The sequence below is a fragment of the Mytilus californianus genome, unplaced genomic scaffold (assembly GCF_021869535.1).
Source record: "Mytilus californianus isolate M0D057914Y unplaced genomic scaffold, xbMytCali1.0.p SCAF_18, whole genome shotgun sequence".
In the NCBI taxonomy this organism is placed as follows: domain Eukaryota; kingdom Metazoa; phylum Mollusca; class Bivalvia; order Mytilida; family Mytilidae; genus Mytilus; species Mytilus californianus.
The window spans coordinates 9,414,885-9,438,332 of NW_026262666.1; the positions used below are offsets into that span (position 1 = coordinate 9,414,885).

The 23,448-nt window shown below is 31.0% G+C and overlaps 1 protein-coding gene across 2 annotated transcripts in view; it reads right to left on the minus strand.

Annotated features, from left to right (window-relative positions):
• The window catches only part of LOC127726686 (PC3-like endoprotease variant B), a 31,871-nt gene that overhangs the window by 4,974 nt on the left and 3,449 nt on the right, over positions 1-23,448 (minus strand). The window contains exons 1-12 of one of the 2 annotated variants that reach the window (XM_052234132.1): positions 18,801-18,939; positions 13,539-13,713; positions 12,655-12,756; positions 11,758-11,961; positions 10,856-11,002; positions 9,367-9,443; positions 8,195-8,283; positions 6,086-6,258; positions 5,258-5,494; positions 4,420-4,520; positions 1,930-2,148; positions 283-618 (exon numbers count right to left, since the gene is read on the minus strand). In XM_052234132.1, the coding sequence (XP_052090092.1) occupies positions 283-618; positions 1,930-2,148; positions 4,420-4,520; positions 5,258-5,494; positions 6,086-6,258; positions 8,195-8,283; positions 9,367-9,443; positions 10,856-11,002; positions 11,758-11,961; positions 12,655-12,756; positions 13,539-13,712 (1,859 nt within the window). In that variant the 5' untranslated portion in view covers position 13,713; positions 18,801-18,939. Of the gene's footprint in view, positions 1-282; positions 619-1,929; positions 2,149-4,419; positions 4,521-5,257; positions 5,495-6,085; positions 6,259-8,194; positions 8,284-9,366; positions 9,444-10,855; positions 11,003-11,757; positions 11,962-12,654; positions 12,757-13,538; positions 13,714-18,800; positions 18,940-23,448 lie in introns of those variants that run through there. The other variant, XM_052234133.1, reaches the window with a different exon arrangement.

Here is a 23,448-nt window from a genome sequence, read left to right on the forward strand (position 1 = left end):
TGATCTGTTTGGTAGCACTGGAGAAACGTGTGATAAAATTTCAAGTTTACTCAAAATATTGAAAGTATCAGCTTACAGGAATAAGATGTCTAATAGATCTGAAAAGTGTTCAAAAATTTCAACTCGTACCAGCCAAACAGCTGACCAAAAGTTATTCTGTTCGGTAGTACCTGAGAAAAGTGTGACAGAAATGTTTACAGGATAGTGATGCGGTATAATATTGCAATACCATTTTGGTGCATTTTTTGCATTATTTTTGAATTTACAATTTCCATTACTTACCTAACTAACTTCACATCATTTTTAGCACTGTCCTTGCCATTGTCACAGACTTCTATTTTCCATTGTTTTTCCCCGACAATATTTTCTCCCCAGTTATTCAGCGTCATCAATCGGAAACGAATTCCATCTCCACTGTTATCTTCCTTCCTGGTTGACAACATTTGTGACACAGTACCATAAGGTGATGTCAAGGTGATGCTGACATCCCCGCGTCTCTTTGATTCAATTTCAACCCATAACATTGTATGTTCTAAATGCTCAATGTGGGTGTCATGGTTATCCTGACAAAATGACATATCTACATGCTCTGTGATGCATCCATCTGCAGGCACATCTCTAGAAATATAATATTTCATGTTTAAATAATAAGCCTGGTACTTTTGATGAGTTTTTGAAAATGATGTAAGCCAATTCAGTTTAATATGCACTTTGTACAACCACATGTGATTAAATGTGCAACATTTTTAAGGTTTGAATATGAATGTTTGATGTACTGCCATTTCAGTCTTAAGAAATCTAACAAATATCTATAACCATGGTTTCTAAGTAAATATTTTCATCATATGGTGTTGTGATCTCAATTGTGCTGTGTATACTGAACTTTTTTCCACAATTAACTGTGGATTCATTTATTTTTGTGGGTATAAATTTTTTGTAGATTGAGGAAAACTTGTATTTTTCGTGGATACTTGATTTCGTGGTTTTGTCAATCTCTGCATACAAAGCACACAGAAAATTTGTAATTTTTTGAACATTTGAATTCGTGGTTCACCTTTACCTAAGAAACCAACGAAAATTACTATCGAATGAAATGATAATGAATCAACAGTAACTGTAAACCAACTTATTTTGGCATCTAGCATCTTCCAGCCAACTTTTTTGCAATTTTATAACATAATAGATGTACTCATGTAAGAAAAGACTAAATTTCGACATATTTTCTAAGATTTATTTGGGATTTCCTTGTGACTTTTTTCTATTTGTAAAAGTTGCATAAAAAAACTTTACGAAATTTTTCATGTAGATTCAAAATTAAATTGGAATTGACTGCCATGAATGTTTCCTGTTGATCTTTTATATAATACACCTATTAATCTATATAGATATAAAAAGATGTTGTATGAGTGCCAATGAGACAACTCTCCATCCAAGTCAAAATTTATAAAAAGTAAACCATTATAGGCCAAAGGACGGACTTCAACACGGAGCCTTTGCTCACACCGAACAGCAAGCTATAAAAGGCCCCAAAAATTACTAGTGTAAAACCATTCAAACGGGAAAACCAACGGTCTAATCTATATAAAAATTGAGAAACAAGAAACACTTATGAACCACATCAACAAACGGCAAATACTGAACATCAGATTCTTTTGAAAATTTTGTATCAAAAGCCAAAGACTTTAGATTTGCAATCTGACTAAAATACAGATCCTGACATTCACTCTTTCTGTTCTGCTAATTATGACAACATCCAATGAAATTCCTGCTTACAAATTTTTAAGGTTGTATATAGCACTATGACAAAACCAGAGGATCCCGAAAGGTATTTAAAACAGAAAGTAAAACAGAGCATTGTCATATCCTTGTAAGCAGAAAATAGACACAGAATCTGTAATTTAATCAGATTTCCAAATATACAACACCTACTTGTTGACAACATGGTCTGATGAATTGCATTTCCCAGCCTCTGGTACATTCTTCCATCCAATAGCCAGCTGAACCATCAGAGATACGTCCATCACACCAAACCCAAAGCTGTGACTACGATGATAGCCAGCACCATTGACCTCCCAATCTCCTGTTACTGAGGGAATTCTACTTCCCTTGGCAATAATGTGTTGAACATCTCTCCATGTCAAATCCCCACTACAAATATATCATTATACATATACTTAAGTGTTACAAAAACTTTACATATATTATTCAATGAGTTGTTTATCAAGGTGTCAATACAAATCTATTTGAATTTAAGTGACAAATATCTTATACCTTTATACTGTAAATTTTGGATTTTTTATGTGCTTTTATTATTGTGTTTTTTCAAAGCGAGATTAATTATTACCATTTCACACAATCCTACATACAAAAGATGTAATCATATATTTAAATGCCGGTTTTAATTTTAGCGAAAAACAGTATTCTAATGTTTATTCCTAACTCTATATTAGGAAAAATGAAATATTTTCATTGGATATCTTTATCAACCTTATAACAAGTTTTATGACTGAGAACTAAATGTCAGTAGAATTTGATATAAGTCATTGAAGTGTGAAATGATGTTCAATTTTCCAAGCTTTTCATGCATAGATGCTAACCCCTTTTTGGTGCAATCAGTAAAACAAAATTGAGATGTCTTTTTTTTTGTGAATCATACGGGCTATGAACATAATCCTTAACAAGTAGGCTAGTGACCGTTGCACTGTAAATTTGTAACAGTTGGCATATATGTAATGTATGGCAGGTGTATGTTAAAATACTTAAAGTGCCTCTTTACTAATGTCAATGTACAGAAAATTCCCAAAAAAATAGCGTGCATTTTTTATGAACAATGGACACAAATTCAGAAAAGGCTTTATACAAATCATGTAGTAAAGATTTAAAATGTGACCTTTAATTTTGGGAAACCTTTCCAATGGAAGTGTCACAATAATAATAAACTGCTTCGCTGAGCACAGCTGGATACGCCCGCAGAGGTCCAACCCTGAACAGTTGGGGCAAAAATGGACACAATATTCAAGTTTGATACAGGTCTGAATTTGGATTGTAATTTAATATTTGACATATTATAGGTTTCTGAATAAATGTAGTCAAAGAACTTGAAATTGGTTATATGAATTGAATTTATTTTCAATTAAAGATTTCTTGCTGTTGTGCAATACTTAGTAAATCTGTTGTCAGACTATAAACAAATAAAGTTCAATTTCTTCTCAATGTCATATTTGAAATTTATGAAAATCAATAGGGAGATTACATCAATAGCTATAAATAATTCACCAAAGTTTCATGAGAACTGCTGAAAGCATTTTTGAGTTATTGTCCAAAAACTGGAAAATCCCCCCTTTTTTAATGAATAAAACCCCATAACTCAGAAATGTAAAATCTAAAATTTATAAAATTCTAAAGGGAGCTTACATCAACAGATATAAACAATTCACCAAATTTTCATGAGAACTGCTGAAAGCATTTTTGAGTTATTGTCCGAAAACTGGAAAATCCCCCTTTTTTTATGAATAAAACCCTGTAACTGGGAAACGTAAAATCTAAAATTTATAAAAATCGAAAGGGAGCTCATGTCAATAGATATAAACAATTCACCAAAATTCCTTGCAAGTTGGTGAAAGTATTCTTGAGTTATTGTCGGAAAACTGGAAAATCCCCCCTTTTTTAATGAATAAAACCCCAAAACTCGGAAACGGTAAATCTGAAATTTATAAAAAACGAAAGGGAGCTCACTTCAATAGATATAAACAATTCACCAAAGTTTCATGCATATTAGTTAAAGCTTTTTTGAGTTAATGTCCGACATGTTGACGACAGACGGACGGTCAACGGTATACCATAATACGTCCCATAAACGGGCGTATAAAAACATAGTAAACATTTCTAAATTAACAGTATGTCTATTGGTCTAGATATGGACCAGCAAAAAAGCAAATGCTATCTATATCAAACTGTAGCCCATTTCTTAGCCAAGGGCAGTATCAATATCTTGAACATGTAATCTTCAATTTTACAATTGTCTTTACTTTTGATTCAATGTTTTTTTAGGGTGTACCAATGTTTGTTGGATTGAGGAAAACTTGGAAGATATTTGAATTTATGGTTTTCCAAAAAGTCTGCATACAAGCCTTTAGAAAATCTATACTTCAATGAACATTTAAATTCATGGTTTAACATTACCCACGAAAGTTTGTATCCCACGAATAATAATGAATCCACAGTATTGTATTGGAGAAATTGATGAAAGTGCATCATCCCTATTAGCCTTGGGTCATACTGATTTTACTTGCTTTAACAAAAAAATCATAGACCCTGCAGGTTAGTAAAGAGGAAATGAGTATAAAATTGAGAAAGGAAATGGGGAATATGTCAGAGACAATAACCCGACCAAAGAGCAGATAACCTTATTAGACTTACTTGGCTTCCAGGACCAGGGCTATTGCTCCTGCAGCAAGTGGTGCTGCAGCTGATGTTCCTTCAAAGTTTTCTATACATCCCCCTCCTATGTCTGTTGTTACCTAAAACAGATACAAAACAAAAACTTTTGTTTCAATTCAGATATCTAAATGAGGATTGTCAGGGAAAAAAAGCAAGAACATTTCATAAAGGCCAGCAAGATTCATCAGCAAACCTGGCCTGTTAATTTCAATAGTTCATGCTATATATAAATAAATATATAAAAGGCTAGCAAATGTATTAAAAGCTGACAAATTTAAGGATATAATTATCTGTTAAGTTTGATATGAACAATTTCTTATCGTCTATCCAAGCAGTGAATCAATCAATTTAACTATTTTTTTGGAGAGGGTGATTCAGGGGTGCTTATTTCCCAAATCCCACCTTTTTTTAATTCCTATATCCCTCACCCAACTTTTTCCCCCTTTATAACACATCCCAACGTTAATTTACCCCCAATATCCTACATCCCAAAAGTGTGTTATTCCCTCTTTTTGTTTTGAACCAAATGAGTAAGGAGGTTCTTCAGATTTTTTCCTTAAAAATAAATCAATGGAAATTCTTTACATCTGCAAAAATCTGGTTCACTGGTTCTCAACAAAGATAAAAACATTAATTTTGATAGACTTGGATAGGATTGATGCCAAATGATGAAGTAAAATTGTACTGGCTTTTTTGGCAAAGTAGCTAAGATAATAGAACATTAAATGCATTGCTTTGAGTTGAAAGTCCAAAAACAGTAGAATATGTTGACAACTGTACATTCTAAATATCAACAAATATAAGTCAATAAACTTACAACTCTAATTTTAGTTCTACTCCCGTCTTCTCCAATGTGTTCCTCTCCTCCACTTGGTACAACAGCAAAAGTTGAAGGACATTTCTCCATAAAGTATGGAGTTCCACCTCTGTCAGTTATACTCCCTATAGAAATAGTTTCTGGCATGCCTACATAGCCATCACAGTTACAGTCGTCATCGTTGCCGCCACCGTTACCAGATGCCCATACAAATATATTACCTTTTCCTCCACGACCCTATAATATTATGTGTAAAATCATTATTATTCAAAATTGAAATTTTATATCAGTATTCATTTTTGCATTTTTTTATTTAACACCTTTCGATGGGAGTCTAAAGTGAGTTTGTTAGATTTCTCTGCCTCTTGTAGTCTCTGATTTACTGATATTTCAAGATAAATCTAGTCTTCAATGCAGAGATACCTTGTAGAAATTCATAAAATAATTCTGATCAAAAAGTTGTTATGGATCATCTTGAACTTGGTATGATGTTGAAGACCTTACTGTGACCGTCAGACAAAGAGCAGCAGTATAAGCACAGATCCTTTGCTTTTGGTTTTGTCAAGAGCAAAAATTATTTGGAGTCAGAAATATTTTTAACAGATCCTTTTTGGAATTGTCCGATTGTTAATATGGTATATAAACCATAGAATATAGTATTACCTGAAGCTTTTTTTTCCGTCTGAAATTATTTTGAATTAATATATGTCTGGCCTACATAGTGTCCTTTCTCCTTTTTACCCCCCTTACACCTTTTTCTATTGAGTTACCTCCCTTACACCTGTTTCTATTGACTTGCCTCTCTTACACCTTTTTCCTTTGACTTACCTGCCTTACACCTTTTTCTATTGCTCTCACTGTAGCAGCTCCTGGTGCCTCTGTTGTAGCCCCATTATCTCTTGGACCCCATGAGGCACTGTATATATCAATATCTTGGCTTCTAAACTCTAATGCTTTCCCTTCTAATACATCTGTGATAGGTCCATCCAATATCCTAATACCTAAAATATCAAATGTACGGATAGTAATCTAGGATACTTAAAATATCAAACATATTGATGGTGATCTGGGATATCTAAAATATCAAATATACCAATTATGATCTAGGATACCTAAAATATCAAATATACCAATGATGATCCAGGATACCTAAAATATCAATTATACCGATGATGATTTAGGATACTTAAAATATCAAATATACCAATTATGATCCAGGATACCTAAACTATCAAATATACCAATTATGATCCAGGATACCTAAAATATCAAATATACCGATGATGATCTAGGATACCTAAAATATCAAATATACAGATAGTAATCTAGGATACCTAAAATATCAAATATATTGATGGTGATCAAGGATACCTAAATTATCAAATATACCGATGATCATCTAGGATACCTAAAATACCAAATATACCAATGATGATCTAGGATACCTAAAATATCAAATATACAGATGATGATCTAGGATACCTAAAATATCAAATATACCGATGATGATCTAGGATACTCAGTGAAAGAGGAAATTCTTGGGAGTTTGTTTTTATTGGGCATATTTTGCGATTAAGATAAAACAGTACGAATATCTACTCCTATAAATGTGATCTTGAAGAAAGTTGATAATCAAAAACAAGAAAAAAAATTAAAATACAAAACCTCACCAACAGGTTGGCCTCTAGAAATAGTTACATTTAAATTCTGCAAAAATCAAGTACAGTCAAACCTGCCTTAACGGTCAACCTGTTTCAGTGGTCACCTGTCTCTAATGGTCACTTTTAGACACTCCCAAACATGTTTTCTATATAATTTAACTCTTATTAGCAGTCAACTGTCTAACACTGTCAACGGTCACATAATTTTCACACGAAACCTTCATTTCAACTTTTTACAGCAGTCTTTTTAATGTTTTCAAATACCAATATAATCAAGACAAAAAACCAATGTGTACAGTATCAGAGCCAAAATGAGAATTGGAACCAATTTGCAATGAGATCGAGCAATAGGTGATGAATTCATAAATTCCTCATGTTCCACTCCTTTTAGTTTTCATGAAAAAGATTACCAACGACTTATTTCTCCAAGGATTTAACATATTTTGGAAGTTTTCTTCCTATTTATTTACGTCTGAATCCGCCATTTTTTATTTCACTTCTCCAAGAACGATAACTCTAATTAACAATTGAAAACACTAAACAGTTTAGGGTGATGTCTTAATTGGAATTTTTAGGGAACTTCATTTAAAAGGTCACCTCTCTTGAGCGGTCACTTTTATTGAATGCTTAATACAAGTTTGACTGTAATTTGATATCATTACGATTACAGTTCATCTATTAAAACAGTTCTTAATAACATGAAATTCCCAAACCTTTCAGATGCTTGGTAGCCAATCCTATTGTAAGATAGAATAGTATTTCAGATTTTTTTAAAATTTTGATTATGTGGTTAAAAAGGGAGGTGAAAATTATTGTAATTTTTTTTCTATTGTCTGATTTTAAATTATCTTCCAAGACTTGTTGTGTTACTTCCTACTGTTTATATAACTATATCCAAGGCACCCTTAAATTCTTATTTTGATGTTGTGTACCCATGCCTTGTTGAGGGTTGGTTAGGTAACGGTAGGTAGAGATTTTTTATTTTGGGGCCAACAACATAAGTTACATGTTTTAAGACAAGATGTTTGAGCAAGAAAAAAATGATTTATGTCATAAATGTACAGGTATGATGCTTTTGAGGTGGGTAGGTAAGCAACATCAAGCAATTTAAATTTTATTTTTGGCCCAATGCAATATGGCATTTCCCTTAGCCTCCAAAATTTTCCTATACCAATTTTGACAAATTAAGGATTTTTTTTAAGCCTCAGATTTCTTCCTTTTATTCACAAAACATCACACAAAATATAATTCTTTATGAAATAACAAATATCCTTACCTCCAATACTTGCCCCATATGCTATTCCTACACCACAGTTATTGTTATTTGCAGCACCCACTATCTCTCCTGCACATCTTGTTCCATGGCTAAAGGTACGAAAGTGAAATTCTTGAAGAATTGAGCAAAAGTAAACATAATCTCTCATGTGATTTTTATCCTAATATAAACCAGTACATTGACAAGGTATAAACAACTGGTCAGTTTGGCGAAATTATACTGAATGGATTTAACATCTAAAAATAGCCATATCAGATTTATTTGGATTACAGTAGTTTGCACAATGTTGATCTGATGTGAAAATTCACCATTGCAGGTTATGATATGGTAACCTGTATGGCTTTGAACATCCCAACTAATAGCAATTATTATACCTCAATCCTAAAATAAAAGTTTTCTTATTTTTTGCTGGTAATTGTTAAACCATCATTAAGATTGAAAAAGAAAAGATTTCAAAATAATTCTTTGAAAATGGTATCATGCAAGTCAAGGGAATTAAAAACAAAAACATAAGACAAAAACATATTCAAGACATCAATTAAACATTACAAATTCATCAGCTAGATCATTCTTGGTAGCAAATAAAAATCTATAAACATACCCAAGACAAACAAACAATAAATGAAATAAAAACAAATCAAATTCCTATCAAACAATTGAAAACAAACAATATCAGACATATATAACATGCTCATTTACATGCAACAAATCTTATTTCTGAGCTTAGACAACAATATTACCTCAGGTTTCCTGTGTAGCATTAATAAAATGAAACAATGCATTACATTTGGTTAAACATGTTTAAAATAAGAAGAAATGTTATTAAATCATTTTTATTTTATTTTATTACATGAAAACATTAAATTTTCAACTTATTCATGAAATTAAATCTAACTTTAATACATTTCAGTTAAAAAAATCAAACATCACCTATAATTTCAGGTGTGTAAGATGACCTTTTTCATCTTCTTTTCCCTTAAAACATGGTATCCATGGTATCAGGACTTCCGATATTTTCTCACTATCCTTTTCCAGTAAATTTTTTTAAAAATTCTATTTCACCAAGAATAAGATGGACTATATACATTCATTTATTACGTGACTTTATTACATCTTTTGGTGTTGATGAACCCCTTGCAGTAAGAGTAACAAGCTCATATAAAATTGAATACCTGTTATCACTATTGGAGACATCTGGCATTGGGTCATTATCACTTTTATCATTCATATCAGCACTCAGATCTGCCCTCTGTAGATATAAAGTAATAAGTTAAAGGATTCAGAATGTAATGCAATTATATGAAGATTAAAACTAAGCAAGGATTATGGATAAATATGTACTTATTGTGTCATTTTAATTATAAGCACAAACTAATTTGTTCTTCTCTCATTTCTCCATGATTTATATTTTTACAATTTCTATTTATAGGTTGCATTTTGTAAATACAGCTGTTTCACAAGCCACGCCTCTTTATGGGAGATATATAATATTCATAGATATTTTAATTTGTTAACGTACTGGTTCCCAGATATGATCTCTGTGTTTCATCTCATAGAGACATAACTTGGGAATGTTACCAGTATAGAAAAACATGGTAGCTCCTAAAATTTAATTCTTAGGAGGTCCAAAAATGGAGGTAGGGGTAGTATAGAATTTTAGTATAAGTTTAAACTCTTAGAGGTTCAGGGCATATAAATGTTGAAAATATGCCGCACAGCCCTATATTTTGACCTTTGAATAAAATAGTAGTGCATATCAACTTTCCGTTCTGGGATATAATTTTTCACGAAACTTCATAGTAAAAGGGAGTTCCTATGGGAAATTGCATTGTATATATTTATGGAATTGCAACCTATAGTATTATGGACACCATCTTATTTAGCAAGCAGACATTAATTGTTGAACAATCAAAGTGCTTGTGAGCACTAAAGGAAAAATATTGCATACATTTTGCAGTAGGAACTTAAAAGTAATTATTGCGCTGTATTAAGCATTGGAGGGCAATACTACAAATTGGAGATATAATTGTAATTGGTTTCAATTAATAAAGGAAGATAACTCCAATTTTAAATATTACTTTTACAATGACATCATTGTTATCTTTAATAGAACAGATGCTAGATTCATGCATCATGCACAATTTATGTAATTTTCTTGATGAGTATGGTTATTCACATACGCATCATTACCTAACTTGAATATCTCAGTATATATTTCATGGATGATTTTTTTTTAAAGTGTCCATGGAAAGGATTTATAATGTATTCCTTTGCTCTTTGTGTTTTTATTTTTGCTGTGCATGTACTGATTGTGTCATGGATGGATACCCTATATCCTTTGTTTTTCTATTTTAGAATACACCTTATCGCTATTTGTCCGCCATTACTGGACATCACACAGGTTCCCGTAAAATTTTGACGTCATAATACAAAATATCTGACGCCACAATGGAAAAGTGATTGTTGTATGACGTCAATAGTTCAAGCGGGACAGATTCTCGGGTCAGCCGGGAATAGCGATAAGGTGTATGTTGTGCTCAATGCACTAATGTTTTGTTTATCTCAAAGTAGTGATCAAGTCTGGAACAATGACAAATAATAAGCCAGTCACATAAGAGTTTTGAATGCATGAATCTTAACCCTAAAAATAGCTATACTTACATAGTTATTTTTGATATCAGGATGTGTATGGTCAATCCCGTCGTCAAGGATACAGATGCTAATATTTACACCAGTATAACCGTTCTTCCATGACAGTACAACGTTTAAATCTACATCAACTTCTCCACCTGTCTGGCCATCATTGTGCTGAAAAATGTATAACTTGAATTTTAACTACCAGATTAAGTTAAATATTAAGTTTCAACAAATTCCTACTCAAATGATCAGAATGATGGTTAGAGAAAATTTGAGATAAAGTACAGTAATGATCATTGTTTTTGTAAAAATGTTTGTAGAACTTTTATGTCACGAATTAATTAACCATGTAGCTTTCTTTTTTGACCCACAGACTATTGCAAAAAAAAAATTGGACAAGACAGGCGTGCTTATAAGGTAAAAATTACAGAGGCTTTAAAAAAAATAATTTATAAAATGAGTAAACATACTTGAATATAAATAAGTACTTACAATAAATTTTAATCATAATATAAAAATAAGAATATGTGGTATAATTACAGATGAGACAACCAAAAGATTAGAATGTAAACAACAACAGGTCAACATATGACCTTCAACAATGACCATAAGATTTTTTGTGAAAATAGTTGCAAGAAATTGATTTGTTATTTGTAATTAGTAAACAAAAATATACTAACAAGACATTTTTGGTATTTTATTGAAGAAAACAACTAACTTTGAAAGAACTATATCAAACAGTTCTAAATACACAATATTAACGTTATACCATTCCCACAACAATGAAAGTTGATTCAATTTCTATAGATACTTACCATAACGAAAATAACAAATGTTTAATCTCAACATGTATCTTTTTACTTTTAAAAAAAAAAAAAATCTTTTTTAAATATTTTTTTTATATCTCAACATGTATCAATACTTACACAATACCACTGATCTTTATAAAAAGGATCATTAAATTTGATCTCCGGATTAGGAATTCCATCTTTACGAATGAGTCTTTGTGGTTCTGATCGGTAGTAGATAGAGTTGTCTGTGATATGTTTAAACGGTAGTTCTACTTGTTTGTCATGGATTATCTCCCTTTTAACTCTTATCAGTTCTTTTTGCTGTTCTGCTAATTTCACCTGTAAATTATGTAATAATTAAATACTACTGTAAATTCAGAAATTATTGCATGCATTTATTATTGCCATTTATTAAGAAAGGACAAAAATGAAAGGTTTATTGTGATTTCAGGAAAATCTGCATACAGAAGTTGGTATCTGATATCAGAATGCGAGTTCTTATTATTGTGATACTCACCTAGTCGCATTATTCGCATTAATAAAAACTTAGCAATAATTTCTGAATTTACAGTATTATAGTTTTTTATGGACTATTTTTTATTTCTCTTATTTATTTTCAAATTGTATCAAAAGACAATTTTTAAAAGAAGCCCTAAAATGGCCCTTGAAAATTGTGTCACTCTTACATTTTGGTATTGAATATTAAATCATTGCCCTTAAAAATTAAATATTTTGAACGAAAAGTTGGAAATAAAAAAATTTCCCTTATTACTTGTATACTGTGGATTAATTTTTTTCATGGCCACAACTTTTTTGTGGGTTTTGAAAAAATGTATTTTCAGATACCCGATCATTCATGATTCACCCATGATATTCACAAAAATGAATCAACAATAAAATATTTACGATTGACAGTCAAACATAATTAAGGTTGTTAAGCACGCAGGACACATGCAAAAATATTTTTTTTGTCTATTCCTTACTATGTTCAGGTTAGGTAGGGGCTACTACAATCTTAGACTGTAAACCTACCCTAAAATCTGACCTCAGTTTGTTTACATGATCAACAGAACTTCTTTTTGATCTATGGCTAACTTCTTTGTGACGTAAAACTACAAACCCTAGGGATGGTAACTGTAAAACAGGAAATTATATTATGACATATTTCATATGAAGAATTATGGTATAACTCATAAGATTTACAAACAATTTTTTTTCATTTCTGCATGTCTTCAAATATTGAAAAAAAGCTGAATTACCATGGCAAAAGCAAGGATCATTATCAAATTTATTTTTTTTGACACTTGTTTTTTTTTTTAAATGTGTGAGTCTTCCAAGGAAGATGCATGTTGCCTGTTGTCTCAAAATAATATAAAAGACAAGTGTTTGGATGTCTTCAGAGGCAGTATTTTTTTTTTATCTTTCCAAGGGAAATAACTCCAATTTTTTTTTCTTTTAAACTTTTGTATAAATGTGAGCCATGAGAGGCCTAACAACGCAATTTACCATATAATATATAGAAAAATTGGCCTGTTTTCTGCTCTTTGGTCGAGTTGTTGACTCTCTTTGACACATTCCCAATTTCCATTCTCAATTTTAAAAAAAGGTGATTAACTCTGATTTTCAAACTCTTCTAAACATTGCTGATATTAAACTCTGAAACAAAGGCTCATAAATATCTGACGAGAGTCCTTACAATGCTATTTTGTGGAAATTGGAAGAGGAACGAAATATTCTCCTGATAAAATATAGCATTATATGAATTACTTAATACAATTTAAATAGTTATCATGATTATCATCACTTTCATTATCATGTTGTAGTTCAAGAATATTTTTTCAAATCTAGTGGGTTATTTTTTTTACGGTTACTTCTATCATATATAATTATCATTATTGAATAAAAAATTCTATTACATCTTCTTCAACTTCAAATCCATGTTCTGCCAGGAGATCGTCTAAAGTGGATCGCTTGTGTAGTTCAACTAGAAACTGGTTCACGTAGTGTCCATCTTCAGCGTTTAGTGGGTGGGCGTGCAGTAAACATAGACATGCTGCAAACAACACAATCAACTTCTGCATAATCAGCATGCTGAAAACAAATAATAGTCAATGTTTATTTTAATGCTTTATTAACAAATTATTATTATTATCGTAAAAACTAATGAACAATACTGTGAATTCATTAATAATTGTAGATTTTGTGGCTATAGGTAAATCACGAGTTGAAAGGTTCAACAAACTTTAAATTTTCTATAAGCTTAAATGGAAACTGGCAAAACCATAAAATCAAATAGCCATGAAGATACCATTTTTCCTCAATTCATAAAAATAGGTTATCACAAAAATAAATAAATCCACCATAATATATGTTAAATTAGTATTATATAATAAACAACTGTAAACAATTAATCAGAATGAACTAACAAATTAACAAGACTTCATATTTATACAGAGGATAAGGGATTGCAATAGATAACTATAAAATTGTGTACATGGTGTAGGTCCAAGGAGGTAGTAATTGATTCTACTGGTGCAATTCGTTTGCTTTATGTCACATTTTCAGATTGAAAGGTCATTTTTAATTTATTTAATTTTGATTTATGCTGGTAGGCATCATATTTGTTTTTCGTTTATTGTTTGGTACATAAATCAGGCTGATAAGTTTTCTCATTTGAATTCTTTATAATTGTCATTTGGGGGCTTTTTGTAGCTTGTATGGTGACCTATATTAGCTATCTTCTATGTCATTTGGTCTCTAGTGGTGAGTTGTCTCATTGACAATCATACCACATCTTCTTACTTTATTTACGTAAAAGCCTAAAAATTTCCCCATTTGGAATTTAGTTTATATAATTCTAATTTCAATTTCTTGTTTTCCTTTTTCTTTTGAGATATTTTTTTCTCTTCTTGACCCCCCTTTTCTTACATTTAATGCATATCTATGAATTCACATAAATTCTTTAAAAGCAGTCTTATTGTTTATGATGTACAATTTAATAAAACTCCTGTACAAAATAATTAAAAGCTCAATATAATACATGTACATTTGTAATATATAATTAGATAATATGTTCATCATTTCAATGTCAGAGAAAGCAACCCATTCCATACGAATCTTCATTCTTATTCTAAATTTATTTTTAACCTTCTAAGGTGATATTTTCATATTTCTTTTATTAATGCTATGAGGCGGCACATTTATAGTAAAAACAGCAGAAAGAAAATAAGAAAAAAGACAAAAAAAAAAAAAAAAACAAACAAACAGAAAAAGTTTTAATAAATTGACCTAAGGTCAAATGTTATACATGTAAGATTAGTTGCCAATGAACTGTGACATGGTAAATTATAGTTTATCAGATTAAAAGCAACGTCATTAAGAGGTTTTCATGACATGCATTTAAAGACAAAGACATCAATGTAAGATTTTACCTACGATAATTTCTTGCATTTCATTGGTTAAAATTACATTTTGCGTGGTACAAAAATTAAAATCAATATCTTATATTATACCTCAATATTCTTTCAAACTCTAAGGATAAACAGACTTCATTTGCAGATTAAATGTCCAAGCTATACAAACATGAATTAAAAAATCAACAATATGTTGAAGTTTTCTTTTGTGTAATGGCTGAAACAGGTACCCTAATTATTGACATGTAATATATTTATTTGTTAATTTCAATTAAATTAGGCAAATTTACACTCAAAGGTAAATGTCAAACTTACTGAGAAAATGGGACTAATTAACAAATATTTCAACCAAGTAAATAATCAACAATCATACCTGATTTTATACCTGTCCAATTATTTAGAAGGAAGTTGGAGAAATATAAGCATAGGCCATAATAATGATGTAGTAGGTTATTCATATCCCTAGCAACCTCACGAAAAAGTTTCCCTGATTAAAACTTTTTATCTATCTCTATTTGCAGTTTTTTTTTAATGAAGTCAATGCATATATTTTTTCTCTGCATCAAAAACAAAATCAAAAGTTTTGATCTTTTCTAAAATTTCCTTTATAAACATGTCAAATAAATAACTTATTTATCTTTTTTTTTGTATTATATATAAAAAAAAAATTGAAGAAAGTCTAAATTGAAAACAATGTTCAAACCTATGATTGCATTGGATAAAAACCGCAATTTTTATACGTGTGCATGCAAAACAAATTTCTTGTTAGAGGGGTCTCGATACAGCACAAACGACATTTTCCAAAAGACCAAAAAAGTGAAAAAGTATATTTTAACAAAACGCATTTGACTAGTAGGTCGAACAACTGATGTTCTTAAACCTGGCTGAAAAAAAAAATGTATATATTTGAATATATATAAGTTTTTTCTCGGTTTCAAAAATAAAATAAGGTTTAAAATACAAATCAATATCCATCTACCCAAATTTAAATATATTGGTATTGATAACGACATTTAACAGCTGAAAGCTTTTTGTTTAATTTGTTACATTATTATGTTTTATCAAAATGGACATAAAATCTTAAGATAGTATCAAGTCCTCAAAACTTTACTTATCGTGTTAATGCAAGTCTGAGAAAAAGTAAAATATGAAACATGTCAAGGAAGATATGATATTTTAATGACTACTTTAAGAAGTCATTAAACATCTATGGTGTTCACGAAAAAACATATCAGTAGCATTTTCAATGAAAATCTCGATGGCAGCATGACTTTACAAGATTTCAAAATATCTTCAATCTCTGGTACAAGTTTCTGATCAAATATATGGTATCTTAAAACAATACTCTATCAATATACAGTCTGCACTATTAGCCACTAGTCCAATGCCTCAGACTAGTAAAACTTTATTCGGACTAGTTAAGTATTTGCAAAATTTTGTTTAGACGCAAGAAAAATATTGGAATATTGGTCTTTGATGCAGACTGAGTAAATGTATTTAGTATCAAATATTTGTTAATTCTTTGAAGAATTCAGACAGGACCCTAAGGAAATCTATTCAACAGTTCTGATTGTAACAATAAGCAACTGACTTTCAAAGAACTTTTCACTTGTATCCATTATTTTGTTTATAATGTTGGAATGAAATTAAAATCTTAATATCTAAATGATCACAACAAAAAATATTTGAATAAAAGCTACAAATGTACCAACTTATGATTTAAATTTTCATTTTTTTTATTGCATTGTAAAATTTGTGATAACAAAAAAGGAGTATCAACCATCCCAATAACATGTTGTACCCCTCTTTCTGTGAATTTGTTGAATTTTCAATATCTTGATTTCAATTTTTGTTCCTTATATCTTTAATTTTAAAGATACCCTTTTCAAACTTTTTACAGTTCTTTGGACTTTATTATGTCAAAACATGATTTTTAAATCACTCATTTAAGTAGCAAACTAGAAATTCTGTGTTTCCAGTTTTTAACCAAAATTTTAAACATACAGGTTTAGTTTATTCTTATTAGTAAAATTTAAAAAAAATCGTAAGGGTTCTGCGGAACCAAGTATCTTGTCTACTTTTGCTGTTGTCTATGTTTTCCGTGTGATATGTAGTGACGGAATGTAGGATCGCTATGTCTCGATTTTGCGACAAAAGTCGCAGGCTCAACAAAAATGGGGAAAAAATTAATAAAAATTTTCCTCTAGATACTATCTTTTGATTGTAAGCTTCTGTCCAAGTTGGCTAAAAAAAAAAGATGGTTTATGAATCTAATAAATGCTTTAAAAACTTTAACTGCAGACTGTATGTAATGTTAACTGGAAGAAAAACTAAGTCCATTTATAAGTAATATACGGAAAAACAGGAAATAAATTTTTACAAAATTTCCTTCTAGATACTAGCTTTTGATCATAAACAAGCTTCTGTCCAAGTTTGGTAGAAATCCAGGATAGTTTAAGAAAGTTATTAAAATTTTAAAAACTTCAACCACAGAGTGAATATTTGTGTACGCCGCCGCTGACGACAGAATGTAGGATTGCTATGTCTTTGATGCAATAATTCATCTGTACATTTTAAATTTAATGAAAAAAGTTCTTAAATGTAGACTTTACATAATGATCTTATACTTTCTTCACAGATTTTTCCCAGCAGTGGGAGTATTTTTACTGTAAAATTCAAAGTTTCAGCTTAAAAATTATGTAATAAGTTTTGCTGTTCGTGAGTCAAATTTGACTGTTCGTGGGTAATTAATTAAAAAGTACTTTTTGGAAGAAAATAGAGGTATGATCGATACATAAACAAGTGATTTTCATGTCATTTTATATAGATGTTGGTTCTGATAATTTTAGCATTATAATTAGTCCCGGGATCATTTGTGTTGTATATCATGTATATGTAATGTTACAATAAAATTAAGTTCATTGGCGGATCAATGGAGGGTGTTCATGGGGTTGGAACCACCCCTTTTTTCTATTTTTTTTTTTGGTTAATATGTGAACGTTTCAGGTGTTCTGGGGGTAAGCAACCCCCGGTTTTCAAAATGGCTGAATCCCAGCCTGAAATCACTTAGTCTAGTGATTTATTTGTACTACTCAAAAATGTAATAATCAAAGAAAGACCATAGGCTTACTTGCAACATTTCTGGACAAAATGTTACTTTAATAAGTGATTTATGAAATCACTCATTTAAGTGATTCCCCTGACTGTCAAAAGATAACATGGCCACAAATTATAGTTGCTAACTTTTGGTATTATATGTCTATGACTGGGTCCAGTCAACTTTTCTTGGAAGGTAATAATAGCGCATATAGATTTAAATTTTCTTTAAAGCATGTTAGGATTGATTTTATAGATTTACAATATCCTGTACTAAACTGGATGAAATTAAGAACTTTTTTGAGAAACTTCATAATGATTTGACTCAAAATTTTATTTGGAACTTGTCATATGTTGCACAATTTTCACAATTTAATAGAAAAAAAAAATCCTAAAATTTCTAGAATGACATGAATGATATCTTTGGTTTTTAGTTTAGCATCCATACATAAGAAACCAAATATGGCAAGACTCCATTTTGAACCCCCCTTCAGCAATATCTATGCTTATTCCACAAATTCTGTCAAAAAGAGGGGTTCAAAAGGAAGTTTTTTCCACATACAATTTCAGAGATCAAAAACCATGTACATGAATATCTAAATGAGACACTAAATTAAAAGACATGTTTTTGTGTATGCTGAAAAGCATACATGCAAATGAAACACTTACCAAACCCAAATATTTTGCTTGTCCAAATTATTCCCTTATATTATCCAATTTCTAGTATCTGTTTATGTGGCAATATGGCAGAATTCAGAGGTATAAAAATATGACGATTCTCTTGTTATTTAATTTCACAATGAATGGATTTAAATCTTTCAAGTTCATTGAATTCTCTTTTACCTGTGATATGCTTCAATGATTTTACCTACAAATATACCCTTAATTTTAAAATGATTGGAAAATTCATCATTAGGTTTATTTATCCACAAAATATATATCCAAAGCAATAACAACTTTAAGAATTCAATATATTTATACAATTAAGGTTTAAAATGTGATGACAATTTATTGTTTATTTAAAATCTAAAGGACAGAAGCCTCAGGAAGAGATATTATCCAACATACATGTCCTGAGAAAAAAAAAATACATCTGGTATTTTCAAAAAATTCACAGAAACTGTCAATTATATGTCTTAAAAATGAATTGCAAAATATAAATTTTAAAACATTTTCTTTTTGGTTTCAATTTTAAAAGTGGTTGCTTGTGTTTTAATATAGTCTGTTTACTGAATATCGACATTGAATTGAATTTTGATTAAGAGGGAAAATGTCCATATATACAATGTGCAAGAAAGAAAAATAAGTATACTGACTTCTTAGCCATCAAAATGTTATTAGCAGGAGTTTGTAAATTAAATAGGCTTATTTAAGGTTCATGTTGGACCCTTTGGCTAAAATGGCTGCGTTTTCAACTCAAAATTTATTCTGAGTACAGACAAACCTGTGCATCTGGAAAAGCTTTAAGACACAGCATGCCCTAGATAAATAAAATTCAAATGCATTGTATGTTTTAGAAAATTTAAAATTAACTGGATTTTGCAGTGCACTTTTTTCGTCACCCTGCAGAAGATGATAAAATTAACAAACAGTTGAGTTTCATTTGATATGGTCCACTCAGATACACGGTTTATATCACCAATTAGTGTCAGGTATCTTTTGTCCATGTCAATCAATACAGTTCACTTCAATTATTACCTGTGGGGAAGTTCTCAAACCTCTTTCACAACTAGTTTATTCTGGCACCTTCTGGAGGAATTAAAAAAGTGCACTGCAAAATCCTGTGAAGTTTTTAATTTTCTAAAACATAAAATATATTTGAATTTTATTTACCTAGGGCATGCTATGACTTAAAACTTTTCCAGATACACAGGTTTGTCTGTACTCAGAGTAAATTTTGAGGTGAAAATGCAGCCATTTTAGCCAAAGGGTCCACACAAACCTTAACATTAGCAAGTTACCATTTGAGATCAGTACAGAGCCAGGGGCGTAGTTACCATTAAGCATGACAGCATGTGCATCCACGTCACTTTCACCAAAAAAAACCAAAAAAACACACTGAGAGAGAGAGAGGGACAAGGTTAACTTATAGGAATTGGTCTTTCTATGTTTGCATTTTAAAAACTACACAAAAAGCAAGAGGAATAAGCATGCAGCATAATTTTAATCCTGTAAGACATGTATGTGTACCATCATAAATACATACAACTGGTGTAAACATAGCGGAAGTTTTTATATTATGGACATTGTTTAGAAAAGTCAGCTACATAGTTGTCGGTACCACCACCATAACGTATACTCGCCTTGAGTGCAAAAAAACAACAAATAATTCCTTTAGGGTTAACAAAAAATCTTGAAAATTAGTATTTTCTGCTTTGCCCCAAAGCACACATCTTACTAGAACGAAAACTGTTCAACTCGTATCGATCCGGGAATAACGACTGTTACCTTGTGAACTAGTTCAAAATTGACGAAGTATGTAGGTCTTGACAACACGAATACTTCATTTGCACATCACGTCAACGTATTCTCGTCCTGGTGTGCATGTAATATTTGCTACTGGACATTAATAACCATTCAATCAATCAATATAGTTTCCGTAAACTAATAGATGAGAAGTTGGAACGGCTGTTATTATAAAAAAAAGTACACATTTTCCAGTACATGTATTACGTTTTTATTTATTTTACAAAAAAATATCTTGTATATAGATTCGATAATCCGAAGTCAGTTCTATATGAATGGACTGCCTATACCAATATTTGATTGTAAAAGCATTTAAACAAATTTTTAGTTCTTACTTGTTTTACTGGACTATTTGGTCCATTTTATAATGAATTTTCTGTTCGAGTGGGACACTTAACTGCTGATTCTTGTTCGAACGAAACACCAAACTTTAAATACACGTATCTTCACTGTTATCATCTAGATATTGCAATACAACTTGTCGAATGCATATGTATTTGTTGATAAGCTGGATAATTAACAAACGCAGATCATGAAAAAGATCGTGATCAAAGTATCATTCCCTCTGAAAAGGTTCATTAATTTCAACTTCGATAATTTCTAACTGCATAAAATAAGAAATTCCTCTCTCTCTCTCTTGTAGAGTTTACCCACAGAATTTTAAACATCTAAATACATATGTTTAGCAAAGTATTTGGTATCCAAAGATGTTTATGCTATCAAATTCCACATGTAGTATTGTGTTTATGTTTATTGTTTTTTTTTATCCATCTACTTTGCTCAATACAAATACTAGCATATGGAACAAACCTCTGTGATTTTAAAAGCTCTCACGGCTTACAAAAAACGCAACGACAATGTTTAGTCTTCATTCAACTCGAAATTAAACAAAAAGTTGACCAAAAATCCACAACAAAAATGTACAAGTTTTATTACGGTTGTGATTGTTATGAAACGCTATATATGCGGATCTTTTGGGGGGCATTGCCCCCTAGCCCCCTACCAGGGCTTTGCCCTGGACTTACTGGGGGCCTTAGGCGGCCCCCAGACCACTCACCCTTTAGTTTGTGATTCCACTTCATTAAGAAGGTAGCTACGCCCCTGAGAGCGGACATTCTAAGTTATGATGATTACCAGAGCTAGGCTTCCTTTTGAACCCCCTTCGTGTATGTCTATGCTTAATTCATCAACAGAAAGGGGGTCCAAGGGAACACTGACATACCCTCTATCTGACATCAAATTCACATTTAGTTTATACTATGGGAAATTTATTGGAATAAATGGAGGTTTTTGTTTAATTTTATATAGTTGAATGACATCACACCAGAACTGGGCTATTTTATTAAGGCACTGGCTACGGTTACATGGAAATGTAACAATAATAAAAATATTATTGTTACATTGGAGACTAATTGCCGGAATACAGGGTTGGGTAAGGATCCGATTAATTACGAATGTAACAATAATTATTGAGTCTACGGTTACATTGCTTTATTGTTACATTAATGCACTTTAATGTACGGTAGATTAATAAAACGTAAATCTTCTATAGTTGTGTTGCTTATTTTTTTTCGCCAATTAGAATGAAATTACTATCACAAAATATCTGGACTCTGAAAATGAAAACACCGAATTCACCAGTTTCAACATGTCGGCAAATTGCCTTCACAATTGACTTGTATTTTTATGTTCTATTGGGTTTTTTCAGCTATGATAAGTTGGATATAGAAATCGGAGGTGAACATAAAATCAGTAATGGACGGTAATGAAATCATATTACAACCACACATTATATATATATGCTTCCAACAAAAAGATTGGACGAAAATATAAACATCGCAACAAGGATTTATATATACAAATCCTTGATCGCAAGAGTAAAAACATATTGAAAGTTTCTTTAACTTTAAAAAAGTATAATACAGAATGGAATTGTACAGTATGAAATACAGACAAGCAAATTGCTGCATCACTCGTTTGTGATGGCTGGATTCGTCGGACTAAAACATGCTCCCCAAAACAACATATTGGATTTGTAGAAACTGAAAAATTGCAAATGAAATTTTAAAAATTGTATGCAATTTTGTAAAATTCAAATAAAACTTTTCAAGTTTTATTTTATTACATATTACTAGTCACCCAGCGTACATTGAAGTGAATTAATGTAACAATAACGCAGTGTAACCGTAAACTCAATAACTATTGTTACATTCGTAATTAATCGGTTCCTTACCCAACCTTGCATTCCAGCAATTAGTCTCCAATGTAACAATAATATTTTTATTATTGTTACATTTCCATGTAACCATAGCCAGTGCCTTTTATTAAAGTAACATGTCAATTATCTATTTCAAAAAGGGATTATTTAAACCCTGGTTATAGGCTTTAAGCATGTTATTTACTATTAAAATTATTGCTCAGCAATCAGGTCGAAACCAATCCAGGACCAAACAACTTAAATGAGTCTAGCTACCCATGTTCAATCTGCTCACGGGAGTGTACTTGGAACCAAGACGCTATAGTCTGTGATAACTGTGATAAATGGTGTCATGCAGGGTGTGAAAATATCAGCTCATCCATGTATGAAAAGTATGGAAATACTTCAGCCCTCTGGGTATGTCCAAATTGTGATACCCCCAATCATTCCAGAACAATTTTTCAGTCCTTTTTATCAACAGGAAATTCAGTGTTAACAACAAACTCATTTTCATGTTTATCCCAAATTGACAGTTCAGCTTTTTCAGTCAGTCTTAATGATAATACAGATAATATTGGAAATCCAGTAGCTACATCTTCTCCAAAACCAGTAGTGACAAAAATAAATAGGCAAACCTCGCTAAGAGTGTTAAAC